The 17,138-nt window shown below is 38.5% G+C and overlaps 1 protein-coding gene across 1 annotated transcript in view; it reads right to left on the reverse strand.

The window, feature by feature from the left end:
• COG6 (component of oligomeric golgi complex 6) overlaps nucleotides 1–16,361 on the reverse strand; it is a 63,301-nt gene extending 46,940 nt beyond the window's left edge. Inside the window, exons 1-4 of the mRNA XM_068929963.1 lie at nucleotides 16,154–16,361; nucleotides 15,465–15,608; nucleotides 15,034–15,105; nucleotides 11,384–11,442 (exon numbers count right to left, since the gene is read on the reverse strand). Coding sequence (XP_068786064.1) covers nucleotides 11,384–11,442; nucleotides 15,034–15,105; nucleotides 15,465–15,608; nucleotides 16,154–16,315 — 437 coding nt within the window. The 5' untranslated portion in view covers nucleotides 16,316–16,361. The remainder of the gene's footprint in view (nucleotides 1–11,383; nucleotides 11,443–15,033; nucleotides 15,106–15,464; nucleotides 15,609–16,153) is intronic.
• Between the last annotated feature and the right edge of the window lie 777 nt (nucleotides 16,362–17,138).

Consider the following 17,138-nt stretch of genomic DNA (forward strand, 5'->3'; position numbering starts at 1 on the left):
CTCATGAAAACCACACTTCAAAACTCTTATGGGGTTAAAAAAGGGCTCATTTCAACGGTAAGTTATAATAACAACAACAACAAATCTTGGACCCACCTCCCCAAAAATAAAGGCATGCGATGTCACTACTCAAATTGAAAATCGGGTAAAGACTTAAAATGTTATCAGAGGATTCTAATCCATCCATGTCACCATCACTGGATTTGGCTGAAACAACAGGAAACGTAATTTAGGCAATTAATTTTATGTAGTGGTTGCTCTGCGTCTTTCCTCTTGTGAGGAAATTTCACCTTAACATTTAACTACAACGCTGAGTTGACTTAGGCTGAACTAACCGAAGCTGTGTGCCTCCTGAGTACATAAAGTTTCAACTGTTCTTACAGTTACTATTATCTCTTTTTCTTGAGATTTTTTGAGTTCATAAGAACTCTCAGTAGTAGTCTGTACACTTGCACCAAGTTGGAGACAGGGAAGGGTAGTGCAGTATTCTGGACATACGACTTTCTTTTTAGTTTGCTTTCCAGATTTTTCAGAGTTAGGGTTGCAGACTTTCAAAGAACAAGGGCCAAAGTCAGGAGCTGGATAAAAACAGACTCGCTTGTCTGTTCTGGAATCCTGTGCCCCTATCACTACCCTGCTACAATAAAGATAAAAATAATAATAAAAAACTTAAAAGACTGGCAAATGTAAGTGGTCTAGAAAACATCACTTTTGAAAAGAAAATACAAAAATAAACAAAACCCGCTAATTTCTGAGAAGTCGTTTGTGTTCTCCTCACATTCACAGTCTTTTTGCTCCTATATGCAGGCAACTCACAACTGAAACTCTCTGAAGTCCCCATTCTACATCTTTTGCTGCTACCAAGAATGAGGTTCCATCAAACACAGCACTTTAAAGCCATTACCACCTCTGGCTGTGTCTTTGGCTAACCCTGGGCATAACTGCTCACTGATCTACTCTGGACATGCTCAACAATTATACAAAACAAAGTCAATATATTAAACTCTGAGACATTGCCAAGTTAAAAGTTCCACTGTGTAAACACAAAATAACTGCCTCAAGATGGCAGCAGTGTTTTGTCTGTCTTTCTCAAGCTAGTGATTTTGAAGTAGTTGAGAAGCATCTGTCCTACAAACTAAAAGCATGCCTCTGACTTTTGATAAAGCCTTGCTGCTAATTTTTAACAGTACATTAGACTGCTATGAAGTTGATAGTTCTGCAGTTTTTTAAAATATCACTTTTTCTAAACTACTTATCTCCTGTCTTTATTAAAAGTGGCCTTCCAATAGATTAGCTTAAAGCTATTTCTTTCGGGCTCTCTGCAACAAAGGACACGGGATTTCAACATGCTACTCAAATACAGTTTCGAAACCTAAGTTAGCTACCTCTGCTTATGCTGATTATGAATGCTGTTGCGCTTATCAATCTGCATGAGAAAGAGATTCTATTTCCTAGAAAACGATCGATTGGGAACAAAAAAATTTAAGTAGGTGCTATATACCCTTGACCTCTACCTGGCAGTGTACAATATAAAGGAGATCACTAAATTCGTATAGATATTCAAATCTATCTATGAGCCTCAGAGTTAAGCTAACAGCTATTTAACTGGAATTTAATCAATTTTAAAGCATGCAAATGGATTAAAATGTCACTCAAGCTTGTTATAATATTTCACAGTGTAGTGTTACGCAAAATATCCAACATTGTAGTAACAAAAACTAAAGCCATCTTACATCCATCCCGCGACAATCAATACCTGTGTAGATATTTGGTCATTTCATGTCCTACTGCCCTTTCTGTCAACATAACCTCTTTCAGATTACGGTCTAGGCACGTAGAAGATAGCAGGGGGAAGGTCGATATTGTGTTGCTATCCCAAAGATTTTTTTTTTTTCCTTTTACAAAAGTCATCCCTGCATAAAAGAACAAAACTAACAGATCATGGGAACACAGCAGCAATGCAAAAGGGGAAAGTATCAAGCACTGGTAGACTTTTAAGCTCGAGGGTTGGAAAGGAAATCCAACAAAGAGCAATTTCCCAGTTTTAATCGTTACCACGGAGACAGAATTCTTCTGCAAGAGAACTCAAAAGACTGAGAAAACTATGCACTTCAAGCACGTTTCCCCTGAACCAAATACAAATGTGCACTGTTTGTTAGGATTATCACCTAGACAGCTCAAAAAACGAGGCGGAGAAGAAACAGACTTTTCCAAAGTTTAATTTTGTACTGCCACTACATGTATCATAGATATCTGCTAGCTTCCTTTACCGAGGAAGAGTCATAGCAGCGCATTCTGAAATTACTTTCAATTTACAGTATTGAGGATTCACCACATCTTTAAAACCTCATAAAGAGTATTTTTAACTCAAGGAAACAACAGCCATCTTTAACAGACATGTACAGATGCTGTTCAGTAGTCCTTGAAAATTCATTTTTCTGTGATGCTTTCTGTGGAAGGCAAACATACAAGATAACACAACAAAAGATTTACACACACGTAAGTGTTAGGAAACTCCACTCCTAAGAATAAATATCAGTTGCAAATAAAAAAATGCTTTTGTAAATGCTAAGGGCAAACATTTTCATTTGCCATTTTGTCTGTCAAACATATCTTCTACTAAAAGAGAACAGAGAAGCTATTATGAGAAGCTATTCAGGGACTAACACATCATGGAATGCAACTAAGAAATTTTATGCCCAAGCAAAAAATAGGAAGGTATAGAAAATCACAGTAAATTGTCTAACACATTCTCAGGATACAGGGAAATAAACAGCAGTCCTGCTAAAGAGGTGTAACATCTCTGGTGAGATCTCATTTGGAAAACAGACTGCAATCCTGATCATCTATGTTCAAGAACAATGGGCTCCTGTTAGAGTAGGGCTAGCAGGATGCTCATGGGGATGGAGAGTCTATTCCATGACAAGAGACTAAGGACACTGTGCTTGATAATCTTCAGTTGAAAGCTCACAGGGAACACAACTGCTGTCTAAAGATTGCTAAGGTGGTGGGGTGGGGGGGGCGAGAATAATGTGAATAAGCTATTCTCACCTGCAAAACTATTCACATCAGCCATTTAAGTTAAGTATCAGTGTTAAGTATCTGAAGGGGGGGGGGGGGGATGTTCAGAGGATGAGGCCAGCCTCTTCTCTTTGGTGCCCAGCGACAGGACAAGAAGCAACGGGCAGAAACTGAACCACAGGCAGTTCCATCGGAACATGAGGCAAAACTTCTTCACAGTGAGGGTGACAGAGCATTGGAACAGGTTGCCCAGAGAGGTAGTGGAGTCTCCTTCCGTGGAGATATTCAAAACCCATCTGGATGTGATCCTGGGAAACATGCTCTAGAGGACCCTGCTTGAGCAGGGAGGTTGGACTAGATGATCTCCAGAGGTCCCTTCCAACCTAAACCATTCTGCGATTTCATGTATGTACTTCTTATTAGATAAACCAGTGTTTAGCAATGTGAATGGAGGTCAAGTTAAAAAGGAATATATCGCCAATAAATAGATTCTTTTGCATCTTACAGAGATGAAATATTGTTAATACTGTTGTACCAAACAGAAGGGCAGCTTCAAACAGATGCATGGTATCTTTCATACAACTTGGTATAAAGACATTTGAAATGAGAGTCCTATTCTAGTCTTCAATTAGTCATCAAATGCCAAAATGTTGCCAAAGATACAAAAAGAACATACTGTTCTCCACATCCACCTGGAATAAGATCAGAACAAACGACCTTAAACAGTAACTAAAGGAGACCTAAACTGAACTTCAGGAAAATAAGAAAGAACTGAAATCAATTACCAGGGGAAACCACGGACTCTCTGTTCCTGGACTTTTCTAAGAGCAGATAAACAAACATCAGACAGGAATGGTACTGTATAACTGATTCTGCACTTCAGAGAGACATTTCTTGCTGTTCATGACTAAAGTGGCAAATTAGGTTCTCTCTTCAGATCCATTATAGCCTTGCTATAATATCCATTATATATTCCTGCTTTATGACCTATTACCCATGTTTTATATCAGTATAAATCAGGGGAAAAAAATAAAATCAGTCCCAGAATTTTAAGCCTTTCCCCTCCCTCATATAGAAGAGAGAGAGAGACAGACAACAGAGAGACATGAGGGACCACTGTCCTAAGAACAGCACTGTCGTAGCAGTACATGTTCTCGGAGAAACGTTTTTCCTAAGACTTTTGACTTTGTATTGAGGTGACGGCCAAATCATTCACTGAACTCTGAAAACTGGGGTTGTTGGAATTTTAGTAAAAAATAACTTTAAATGTGATTCAACTAACATAAAATGAAGTATAAACTGCTGCTCTCTAACAGACAACACTTAGAAAACAGGTTTAACTGTATTTTTAAAAATGTGAAAAATACTAATGCTACTACTGATTTTCCAGAAGCAACATAAATAATAAGTACTTGCTACTGAAACACATGCATTTTGCTCTGCTGAAGAATGCAAATAACAGAAACCAACAAAGCAAATGTTATTTATAAAATAAAACTTTAAACTTTTATTGGTATGCGTATACCAGCAGGATAACCTTAGAAGCTTGCTGATACACTAATAAGAAATCACAAGCAAGCAACCTATTTCCTAAGCTTAGGTAATCAAGAGCATAACTTCAAAGAAAGCTCCTATATCTTTTCACTTGTCTGAAAAATATCTGTTCAAGCCCCTTCCATTAACATTCTCTCATAAAAGTCAAGTATCATCTTCTTTCTTTCCACAAAACTAATTCTCACTCTCATCCATTTTCTATTTCTGCAGGCTAATCTTCCATGATCACCCTGGGCACATGCATGCACTCATGGAACCATCTTTACTTAATTTTATATAAATTAATATTGTAATTATCATCTTTTGGTCTCTTTCTTCAATTGTTAGATCCACGAATGTCATTTGTGGCTAACCTCAAAACAATCTTCCACAATACCTTACCATTAAATGGCTAGTAAAACTACTACGCAGCCAGTCTTCTGGCATTCTATGTATTTTGGAACTAAATTATTTTTCTCATTTTGGAACTGTACTGAACTCCCGGAAATTTGGTCCCAATACAAGTGAAAAAGCTTAGTATTTCAAGTAGATTTTTTACGTTGTATAAAGAAGAAAAAGAACTAAACTTGGGTGGACCAAAAAAAACCTAACAAGTCACAGGGAGTTTTGAGTAAAAAAACAGAAAAACAGACCTAAAGGAGTGAGGTCATTCTTCTATCAAGTCTATTAGCAATGGTAATAAGTAAATCCACATGTTTTTAAAAGCAACAGATGTTGTTTGAAAGCAGATTCACCTCCTTGTTACTATATATAAAAAAAGCCGGTGGCAACCTAAAAGCAATATCAGCATGCTTAAATAGAAATACAGAAATCTGTAAGATAATGATGTGGACTTTGAACAACTGACAGAAACTGTCAAAACCACCTGCTTCAATATTTCTTTAATATCCAAGTTTATCAAATAAACAAAAAAACCCGGAGGGGAGATAGGCTGAACTGAGATAGGTTGAACTGTTTTACTTGAAATACTTTACTTCACACGATGTGGTTCTACTAAATTGTGGTAAGTTATGGTGGAAAGTCGTCATGTCTTAATTGTAAAGATAGCAAAGGGGGAAAAAAAAAAGCCCCAATTCCTACGTTATGTGATTCTACAATAATATGAAGGATAACTGCTCTGCTTCTAGTGTACACTATAGTTATTTTAATTACTCTAGTAAATTCAGAACAAGCAATATAATTGACCACAGAAATACACTGACTCTGGCATATTCCCAAACATAACAATGCACCTGTAGTAACAGAAGATTAATTTTTTTTAATCTAAGTAACACACTTTATTTAGCATTTATACCAATCACATCTAAAGCTCACATACTAAGTTACAGGAAAAACAACGTGCTGCCAAGCGACAACTTGAGAATGCCAAAGTTTTAAATGCAATTTAAGAACACGCTATTTTCTTCCCCAACTATCTAACCAAGTGTCTTAATCATACGTTTTGCTAACATAACTCCAAAAGAGCTCATCAGGATTACATACAGGATAGCTCAGATGGACCACTGTATGTTCAAACTAGAGCTTCAAGTTAATTCTTACATGTCAATGTTCTGAAGAGGCTCCAGAAGCATCATCACCACAGCTGGGAAATCACTAAAAGCAGTGACTGCCATTTAAGCATAAATGATTATATGTGACTGAGTACATGATTAAATGGTACACTTAGAAGTTTCTTTACTTCTCACTTTTCTCTTATATACACTAAAATACACTTCATATATTTGCATTGGGTAGTTGCTATATCAGAATAAGACAACATTATTTCCACTTGGCCTGAAAGACACCCGCATAAAAGGCGCAGCCTCAAAACAATAGCTTTTGGGAAAGTGAAAATAAAGTTCTCTAACAGGGAGTGTTGAACTTTCTTAAATATAAGCAATTCTACTAGCTCTGTTGATATTCTGATTTGCGTATGTTACACTCCAACTTTTAGTCACGTTACTAAGTATTGAAAAATACAGATCAAAAACGTTCCGGGTCACTGTCTTTGTCTACAGCGTAAGACAACAAACTAGACATGAAAGATGTTTGGGCAAAAATAGCAGAAAAATAAATTAATTCAGTTCATTCAATAAAGAGGTTATTTTTAATTGTACAACATACCTGACACAAGACCAAAACTCAAGACTTCCAACTAAGCAGACCGTCAAGCTTATCTGCTTCCTCCACCTTGACAATAACCTCTTCAACAAAAAGTACACCTTACAAATGAGAACACACCTGTGAGCACCAGGCTAGCCCCATGCTATACCAGTTTCTCCATGTGCTAAATGAAGCAAGGGTTTTCTAGATAGCTATAGGGTAGCTATGGAGGTATAGTTAAGATATACGCAGGACATGATCTCGATTTAAAAATTCAGACTTAATTCATTTCTACTGCAACACTACTAACAATTACTCCTCTATCCACGCATCTATAGCCATTTTATGTGCTCACTTCAGGAACCACAGACACTCCTCCTAAGAAAAACTCCTCCCAGGACGCCTCTGAACAAACAACCCAAACACTATGTACAAACGTTCCCCTTCAAAAAAAAAAAGCTTTTGGATCTTACATATACATGTTTTACAATGTGAAACACTTTTTCCACCATATCTACTGTCCTCATGGAAATGAGCTGGTAAAACCAACCATCCAAAGCATTAAAATTGATTTATTTCCACAGATGATCGTGACAGGAAACACCAAATTTCCAGACAGAACATTTCTCAAGATACTACCACTCTGCTCTCGACTTCTTGACTTTCACAGGAACCCCATGAAGTAACAAGGTAACAAGTCTTAAAAGAAAAGTTCACAGTTTTGAATCCACGAATTTTAACATTCAAAGATCATCAGGATTTCATAGCCCACTGCAACATTCCCCAAAACACACCTATTATCCACTCACTGCAGAGTAAGTGCTTAATTTTCTTCTCTCTTTCATAGGCGCTAGCTGCTATTTGCCTGCTGCTTCTACTAACAGTACTTTTGAGGCAGAGAAAAAACTATTCCAGACCCTGAAAACAGCCAGACATTTCACTCAATTTATATCCAAAGATACTTTTCCTAATACATACTTATTTAGTCTACACTGGCATGTCCATACCTCCTGCTACATTGTCAAGATAACTTGGCACCAAAAGCTACCAGTGCTGGCACCTTTATGGTCAAGCTCATGCAGTCAAGAAATACCTCTGAAATAAGGGATATAAACTTCTATTCAAAGCTTAGTATAGGATGTCCCTTCCCTTGAGAGACCACTTTAACATCTCCAAGTCTTATTCGGACAGTAAGTTGTAGAAAATTGGCTTGGATAGTTTGAGGAACTAGAATGACGAACCAGGAGTTCAGGTAAGAAGCTTAGGAATTTGAATATTATCTCTAACTACAACTAATAACATAGGTGATAAGACAACACAAAAAAATACTTAGGGAGCATAATAAGCCACATCCCTGCACAGAACCACTGACATTGCCACTCTCTGCAACTACTACAGACCCCCCCCCCCCCCAAAAAAAAAAACTTGCAAGGATGAAAGCACAATTAAACGCTCTCACTTAATGTTCATCCTCACACGTTCCCACAGCCTCTACGCACCTTTAGGAAACTCCACGCTTCACTGCTATCATGCAGCTCCTCAAAAAAACCCGCTACGTAGGTGCTAACCTCATACAGGAAAAAGAATTTCTGGAGAGGTATTTATATTTGCAACATAAAAAAATGTTGCCATCTAAGAGAATAAGTCACTTACAATCCCAGTGCTTCCTTTAAATAACTACTTTGTATATGTAGGTGGATAAAGTTATAACTCCAGTTGCGAAGACTTTGGCTACTGATTTCTAGTATTTCCCCGGTTTTAAAGTGAACCTCCTGTTCTTTCTTCTAATTGCAGTCTGGTTTAAAAACGATACTAATTATAACACTGTCTGACAAAGTTTACTTCTGACAAGAACTGACTAGACATGAAGAGAGTTTACCCAAGTCAAACATTCCACCTGTCATTTACTGAAAAAGCCTTAAAATTATTACACAAAGATAACTAGACATCCTTGATCAAACTCAAAGCTAAGAGAGTTTCTGCACGTTTCAAGACTGCATTCTTAGAAAATGAAGGGAAGTAACATGTAAATAAAAAGCTGTGAACTATTAACTCTATTTGCCTAAGATGAGTAACTTCCTAACCTCAGCATATTATCTCTGAGTGAAGATGGTAGCTTTTCATTTTCCCTAAAATTTCAAGTCCAGATACAAAAAATAAACATTTTTAAATACCTAATTAGCTTAAATGAATGAAATGCATCTGCAACTTTAGCATCTCCCTTCAGTTTTATAATCCAATCACAACATATTCCTCCTAGGAGGAAATGACCAGCTAAAGTAAATGCTAATCAAAATAGAAGATATTATTTTTTGACTGATAGCTAGTGAGGTAAATCATTTAAAGTATGATTTCAGAAGTTATTAAAAAAATGACAAAAAGGTGAAAACGTTCTCAATCTAGAAACTGATGGCAAGGGTAGAATCAAAGCAACTTTGCTCAAAGGCAGCGTAAACAACTTGTTCAGCAAAATGATGCAAGGTATTATGTCTGCTATTACAAAGTTTTAGTAATTACTAATGCAAAAAAGAAGTATGTAACTTATTTATATTTAAAAGCTACCACTTCTCAGCATTGGTTTAAGAACTTAAAACAATTCAGACATACTGTGGTATGCAAGACAAAATTTGATTTTTTAAAAATATTTCAAAGTTAAAATTAAAAATTGCACAGAAAATTCTACTGTGTTGATGCAATTCAATAAAACAGCACAATCTCCTTTAATGGAATTTAAGAATTAGCTATATATCACTTCGGATATATCCTCAGTATCCTCCATTTTGCTTCAGAACAGGAATTAAAGCAACTTACCTTGTCTGTGAGACTTTGCAAAAAAGATGACCACTTCCCTATCTTACCACATCATAAATAATTTGGTTATTTTGAAAATGAATATAAGTCCTGCCTTTTGCTCAATTACTTCCTTAAACTGTGACTTTGCAAAACCCTTCATTCTATAACAACCAGCATGGTATTTTATGCAGTATTCCACATTTAACTTTTAAATTGCATAGAGATAACCTCACATTCAGACTTTCAGATGACATAATCCATCCTCTATCAAAGTTGACAGTATGAGCCTACTGATTTTGAAAGTGCACCCAGGACTATCCCAAGTCATAATTTCCACTAGAAACTTATCACTGGAAATAATTATTTCTAATCTCCAGTGATCTAAATATAATTTTCCAGAAGAAAGCACATAAAGCAAGGAGATTCATTCCTCTATACTGACAAAGGCTAAAGCTGTAAAACTAGATGCTCTAACCATAAAAATGATAAAGATCATATGAATCTGTCATAAACTATTATCCTCTTCCCATGAGTAAAAATATCAGAAAGAGCAAGATGCAAATCTTTTCTTCCATGAGAGCTTGGAGGACCAAGGGAAAAAGTATTCGGTTAGCCTCATTGAACAGTACTTATATATCTTAAACTTGGTCTTAAATACGGAAAAAGAATGTTATACTGCACTTTTTGTGGTTACGTACTATCTCTGCACTAAAGAGTGATTTCCAAAGGACATATTGGAATAACAACAAAAACTAAAAAAAAATTCACAGAACTAGTAATGAAAGAATGAGCGCCGAAATACTTTTGGTAAATTTTTGTCAGCGAAGGAATTCATCCAAAAATCACAGACTAGGACAGTGACTAAGAAGAACAAATCCCAGTTCTCCTGCTCCCCAATACCTTTATTTTAAAACCTAAATCATCCTTCTTTCAAAGAAAAATACAGTACAAAAATCCCAAACAAAAATAATGGCCAACAACTTCTCTATATTTATATAATGTGAAGGAATTCACTTAAAAGGTATGGATACTTCCTTTGACGACTTACAGGCCCGCAGCCTTTTTCTATAAAGACATGTATTTGTAACACAGAAAAGCCCCTGTTATGCAGCAAAGAAAAAGTAATTCTTAAAGTCATTTGCACAAATTTTGTGCAAATCTCTTAATTATACAGGAAATAGCAACCGGTCAGTCACCAATTACTCACTGGCACTGCATTACTGGAACACAAAGCTGGAGGGAACCACAGAATAGTTAGGGTCGGAGGGTACCTCTGGAGATCATGTAGCTTTCTCAAGCAAGGTCAGCTAAAGCAGGTTGCCCATGACCGTGTCAAGTGGGGTTTTTAGTAACTCCAAGCATGGAAACTTTACAACCCCTCTGGGCAACCTGTTCCAGTGTTCAACCACCCTCATAGTAAAGAAGTGTTTTCTTGTGTTCAAGTGGAAGTAAGGGAAAAAATTAAGTTCAGAGATAACTGGAAGAATCCTATATATCTTGATTAATACCAACAAGCTATTCCAAATATTTCTAAAAACTTAAGTCCAAGAAACAAAACATATTGATGTTTTCGGAATTCTGATCTGATGTACATCCTTATCTCTTATAAAACCATATAACTTATACTGTCAACTGGCATCAGGTAGAACACATCCGTATTCGGCACACTGTACCACTATAACATATTCTCTTCCCTAAACAGTCATGTTTATGACAGCAAGCACTAACGCATATTCTTAGCTTTCCGTGTCTTCTGGTAATAAACTAACAGTTCAACTCCAATTAAGCCACAAACAAGGACAATGTCAAAAATAAAAGCACAAATAAAAAAGCAAAGTCATTACTCAAAAATAAGAAAGGCAGAACCTGATCTAAAATCAAATTACACCAGCATGGTCATGTCTTTAAGAAATAAATAAGGTAGCATACATACTTTTCTGCTTGGAGTTTCGTTGTTTTCACTATCAAGTCCTGGGTTTGTTCCTTTGCTGCCTAGAACATGATTAGCATTGTAAGTACAAGAAACAAGTGTACCAAATGTATTACACAACCTTTAAAAGTATGTAATACTTTTGTGGCTTTCTCAGCTGAAACAGTGTACTCTCGGAAATAGATGGCTTTTTGCAATACGTATTCACTAAGCCTCCCAGCTTTCAGGCATGAAAGAAAATCCCTAATTAATGTCCTTATCCATATATATTTTTATCTTTACATAGATTTATATATGCACATAATTAATATTTAATTCCGATATAGTTAACATAAACATGTTACATAAATAGTACAAATAGTTCTCACTATTTTGTCTGTCCATCAATTGTAAATTCTTTGCTGTTACAAATGAGAAGTGAGAAAAGTTTATCTGGATGTCAAACTGCCAGTGTCTGCCCAGACATATTAGACAACATGAATACAGCTGTGCTTCTCAGCTATACTCAGCCCTATTGCCCAAGCAGCTTACAGCTCTGTTAAGCCTAAGTGCAATACACTCAAAAAGGCCCAGTGCTAGCCCATCCCTAGAGCTCAGCTCTAAATGCTCAATGATGACAACACAAGGAAATCCATGTAGAAACAATTCTGCTGCAGACAGCAGTCGCATGACTATAAGGATTGCTGTAACTGAAGTTAAAAGAGTTCAGAAATACGTTTCTCAGCAAGCACATCATAGAGATCTGGAATTGTTTTTCTCCCACAGGACACCACTAGTGATGTTTCAGGGAGAAAAAGAAGGAAATTAAACACGTACACACACACACACACACACACACGTACACACACGTACACACACACACACAAATCCTGAAATCAAAATGCATTCAGTATGGAAGAATACTGCAAGAGAAGAGGGTAGGAAAGAGCTATAAAGGTACTCTTGGTGAATAATCTCAAGACTGAAGCCAAGCTGTGTTTAATACGGCTAAATTATTGTCTTAGCCAAAACCAAACAAGTCAGCCTTGGAACCTCTGAAAGGTCTAACGCAAGCATAGTCACACACTGATTCATTCTAGCCCTTTCTACTTGCCACATTACAGTAGGTATAAAGCAAAAGCAGTTAAGCTACAGGAACACCTTGAAAGGTGAAAACAGGACTGGAAACTATGTAAATATGACTTCACTCAGAGGAAGCCCGAGTATTCCGTAAATATAATAAGCAAGTACTGCTGAAGTGCAAATTGCTGAATTTTCTAAAGGAAACTATAACAGAGTGGCATATAAGACTTGACAGAATTTACTGAAGATTTAGCAACTTCAGAATCATTTAAAGATATCCTTAAACTTTTTATATTTTATATATATTTACACTTTAAAGGCTTATAATATACGTTGACTTTTAATGCGTCAGCCTAGAGGACGGGGGTTCACCATTCAGCAATACCTTTCACTTAAAAAGCCAAAAACAGAGAGAAGACCAATAAAGAACTACAGCTTTCTATATAACAAAAAAGACCATTACAACTAAAGACTGGACCTGGACTATTTTGTGAAGAAATCCACTAATTTCAGGTATTTTTTTCCCTTTAAGATTTGCAGATTTTAATAAACCGAAACAGATGGAAGAAGAAATTTGCTTTCTTTCCAAACAAGAGCTCTCCAGATTTCCTTTCTGGATAGAAATACTAATTATTAAGGAGACTACTAACAGCCAGATAGCAGAAAAGAAGGAAAAGCAATTTTTCTGGCTAGATACATCAATAACCATTTTTTATTTACATGCATCCAAAACCAGGTCAGATACATTACATCGTAGAATAGCAGCACTAGGAGCCTACAATCCAAGCAAAACAGGATAGCTGGCAGAAAAGAGTCAGACTTGCCAGAAAATCAGAAAGTTGATATTTGCTATTCTACTTCTGGATCCAAAACAAAAATATTTCTCTTCTCCACCTCAGTATACTAATTACAACTTTCATTATCTTTGACAGGGATAAAGCAGGGTTAAAATTGTAATGCTTGCCTTCTTCTCTTCCATTCAACCATCACACACACTAAGTCACTGTTCTGGACCAGTACCTATCTGTTTGTATTGAATAACGTTATAAACTTACAAAATTTAAAATGGAAACGCTTTTAGACTAAGAGAAATATATAGACCTTTTTGTATCTTGCCTTTGCTCTACTGTTCTTATTACACTTCTCTGCCTTATGTGCAATATTCCTTTCTCTATCTCGCATTTGCTCTTCTCTTGCAGTACAGTGTTTTACTCAGCTTGAGCACATGCCATCTTGATGTTCTCTTACAGACAAAGTACTAGAGCACTTGACAACTGAGTTTGCTAGTTCATGAACTCATTAACTTATCTTACATTCATACAGACAAGTAAAACAGGTTGAAGAGAGAAAAGTCAGAGTTGTAGAGGGCTCAAGAAGAAACCTTCTGTGAGGAAGAGAACAAAACTACTCACTGATTTTAACAGAAAAATGAATCACTGCACGGTGGCCCTATTTACTCTGAAAAAGATATGATAGCTTCATTACATAATCTAAAGACAGAAAAGAATAAAAACCTGCATGGACACTTGACTCATTTCCACATCTGAGAGTTTAACCAAACAGTGCCTACACTGCACCAAATTCATATCCAGACCAACAGTGTTCCAGGAGACCTGAGACCTCAGAGGTGCATTACCTTTCGGAAGGTGTACCTTCCAAAAATGGAAAATCAAGTGGTGCAGTGAGCTAGACTGTAGGTATATTTCTTCTCTCACACTTTCTGCAGAAAGCTCATGAAACTAGGAGCTTTCTCAAGGGAATTATATACAACGTTTATGAAGCCTATTCATCTAAACACCTTTAAATACACAGTAGAAGAGGGAGAAAGCAACTGTTTGCACAGGAGTTTTTAGAGAAGAACTCTCACTCACATACTACAATTCACGTGCTATGCTCAGAACAGATTTGGTTCGGCAAAACATCTACACTTCGGCCTAGATGCGACTATCCATAATCCTTTTAAACTCATCATTGGATCGAGTATTAAACTCATACACTAAAATCAGGCCAGATGTAGTAATGTTATAAAGCACAACCTTTATCCTCTAGTATATTATGGATTCAGGATTATTATGAAACAAACTTATTTTTGTAGCACCTCAACATCTTGAGACATAGTTATGAAACAAAATCAACAGGATCAAGACTGCACATTACATTTGTCTCACTCTTTGAATTATAATACTTTCTCACAAATATAGCTGAGATATTTATGTGAACATTTAACTCAACAGTTGTAGTCAATGCCACAGACAATTTTGAAATCAAAATACAGAAACATAGCTAACCTCTTCATCTCACAGACATCCTAGTTAATGAAATAGTTTCTCTCCATGAAAACACTAGTGGATATTGCATTGATATTCTCAGAAAGGTTTATTACTATCTGCTGAATTGGAAGTAGGAGCAAAGGAAAATAATTTGCTCAATATAATTTCTAAACAAGTAAAAAGAAAAATATTAAAGTAATAATAATAGCTATACTTTGAAAACATTTCAGTTGCACTGTTAAACTTCCGAAATAATTGTTTAGCCTGTTAAAAGAAAGCAGTTACACTTCAAAAGGAAAAAATGGAACACACATATATTACCTTCAAACGACTGGACATATCTTCACAACAGCTGCTCATTGCTTGCACATCTTCATTTATACTCTCAAGCTCCTAAGCAGATTCAAACAACAAACAGCTGTTTTTTAAATCAGATGTCACACTGGGGCCCAGCTTCATCCCACCAAAATAAGATGTCTGAGTTGGGAGGAACACACAGCGGACCAGAAGTACCTCTACAGATCAGTGTTCAAAAGGGATTTTTTTTTTATTTGTTTGAAATATCACCTTTCTCTGAGCAAGATTTTGATCACAGGGTACAATTTCTGAAATAGTTTTACTGTAAAAGTACGTTTGTCCTGGAAAATCAAAACATCCCTAAATCCTTAAAAAAAAAAAAAAAACCACACACATACACTTTAAGTAGTAGCAGCATTCTTGTGAGACAACTGATAAAACTGTAAAAACAATACCTCTTTAACTTGCTTAAATATGTGGACAAACTCTTCATTTATGGCTAAGCTTCGACGTTCAATGTCTCCACGCAAGTTTCTTCGGGTGCGTAAACTGTTCTCAAAAAAAAAGGTCGAGAGAGCCTTGAGAGCTTCCAGCATTTCCTGAGAAATAAAGAAAGAGCCGAAATTTCCATTCGGTTACAAAGGCGAACGTTACATACAACTAACGCAATTTGTGGTTTTAAAGAAAAGAAACCACCAAAACACGCTCCAGCTCGGTTGCTAAATAACTAAAATAAAGGCTGAGGTCCTTCTTCTTCTTCTCCTATGTCGTGACGCACGACTCTTGCCTATTATTTTTACATGCCGGCTTTAAGCAGATTATATTTGGTTAGAGGGCGACCTGTCCACCTGCTGCAACACATCTAAACGGGGGAAGAGCTCCCGAAGCGCCCGCGGAGCTCAGCGCCATGAACCTGCCGCTGGCGGCAGGAGGACCAGCAGATGTGGCCTGCTGCGCCCCTGGAGAAGGGAAAAAACGAGCCGCGTTTCTAATTCAGGCGCCGCAAAAGCCCGTGCCCGGGAACTGAGGGCACGGCCGGGCTCCTTTCTCAGGCTCAAAGGGGAGGCGGAGGCCCCCGCCCGCCCAGCCGACCCCGGGAACGCGCTCCCCGCCGGGCAGGCCCCGCAGCCCGGCCCGCCCCCACCTTGTCGTTGTCCAGCCGAGTCTCCAGGATCTTGTTGAGCTTGCGGGAGAGCGGGTTGCTGCCGGGGGCAGCCGGCCCCACCACACCGCCGGGGAGACCCCCCTGCGGCGCGGTGGTGGTGGCGGCGGCAGGCGGCGGCGGCGGCGCGGCGGTGTCGGCCATGGCGGCGGCGGCGGCCCCCCCCGGCCCTCTGCCGCCGCCCGCACCCGGCGCCGCGGCGGCGGAGCGGCTCCCCGCGGAAACGCGCTGCCGAGGCTTTGGTTCCGCCCGCGGCGGCGGCCGGGCGAGGCGGCCGCGGTGGTGGGGGGCGGGCGGAGGCCGCGGGGTGCCCTGCGCCGGGGCTGGGGTGGCCTTCAGGCCTCCCCTAACCCTTCAGTCCTACGGTTTTTGCTAATAGTCCGAGATGGGGCTTGTAACTGTTCCGGTTAGTGCTGAAACCTAAATATCTGATCGCCAATGCAAGTGAAACTCTAAGGGAGATGATAAGAAAAAGGGTTCTCTTCCTGAGGACAGATGCCCACGTTTATTCCTATCTCTTGCCTTGCCCGTTTGTTTATTCGGACATGAGTTTGAACTGGGAGGCTTCTGGTTGTAGTTGCAGAGCAGCGGCGGCCGGTCTTCAGGCGGCCCTCCGAGCCCGAGTCCGTCCTGGGATCCCCGCTCCTCCCGGACGGAGTCCGGCCAAAACCCCTTTCCATAGGTCTGGGGCATCCGAGATGCTGCTGCTTTTGGTTCAGACGCAAAGAGGTGCCTGGCTGCGTGCTCAGCTGGAGCGCTGCGGATGCCGGCGGTGACAAACGGCGTATCGAGCGTGCGGTTTTGACTGAGGGATTTCTGTGAGCTGTTCCAAAGGAGACAACATAGGTGCGTCGGTGAAGGGGAAAAGCTCATGGAAAGGAAGAGACGGTATACAGCATACAGGTGTTGCATTCTCTTGTTTTAATTACATAATTAAAGGGAGGGTTCCTTTCAAAGAAAAAGTAAC

Source organism: Struthio camelus, chromosome 1 (genome assembly GCF_040807025.1).
Source record: "Struthio camelus isolate bStrCam1 chromosome 1, bStrCam1.hap1, whole genome shotgun sequence".
Taxonomy (NCBI): domain Eukaryota; kingdom Metazoa; phylum Chordata; class Aves; order Struthioniformes; family Struthionidae; genus Struthio; species Struthio camelus.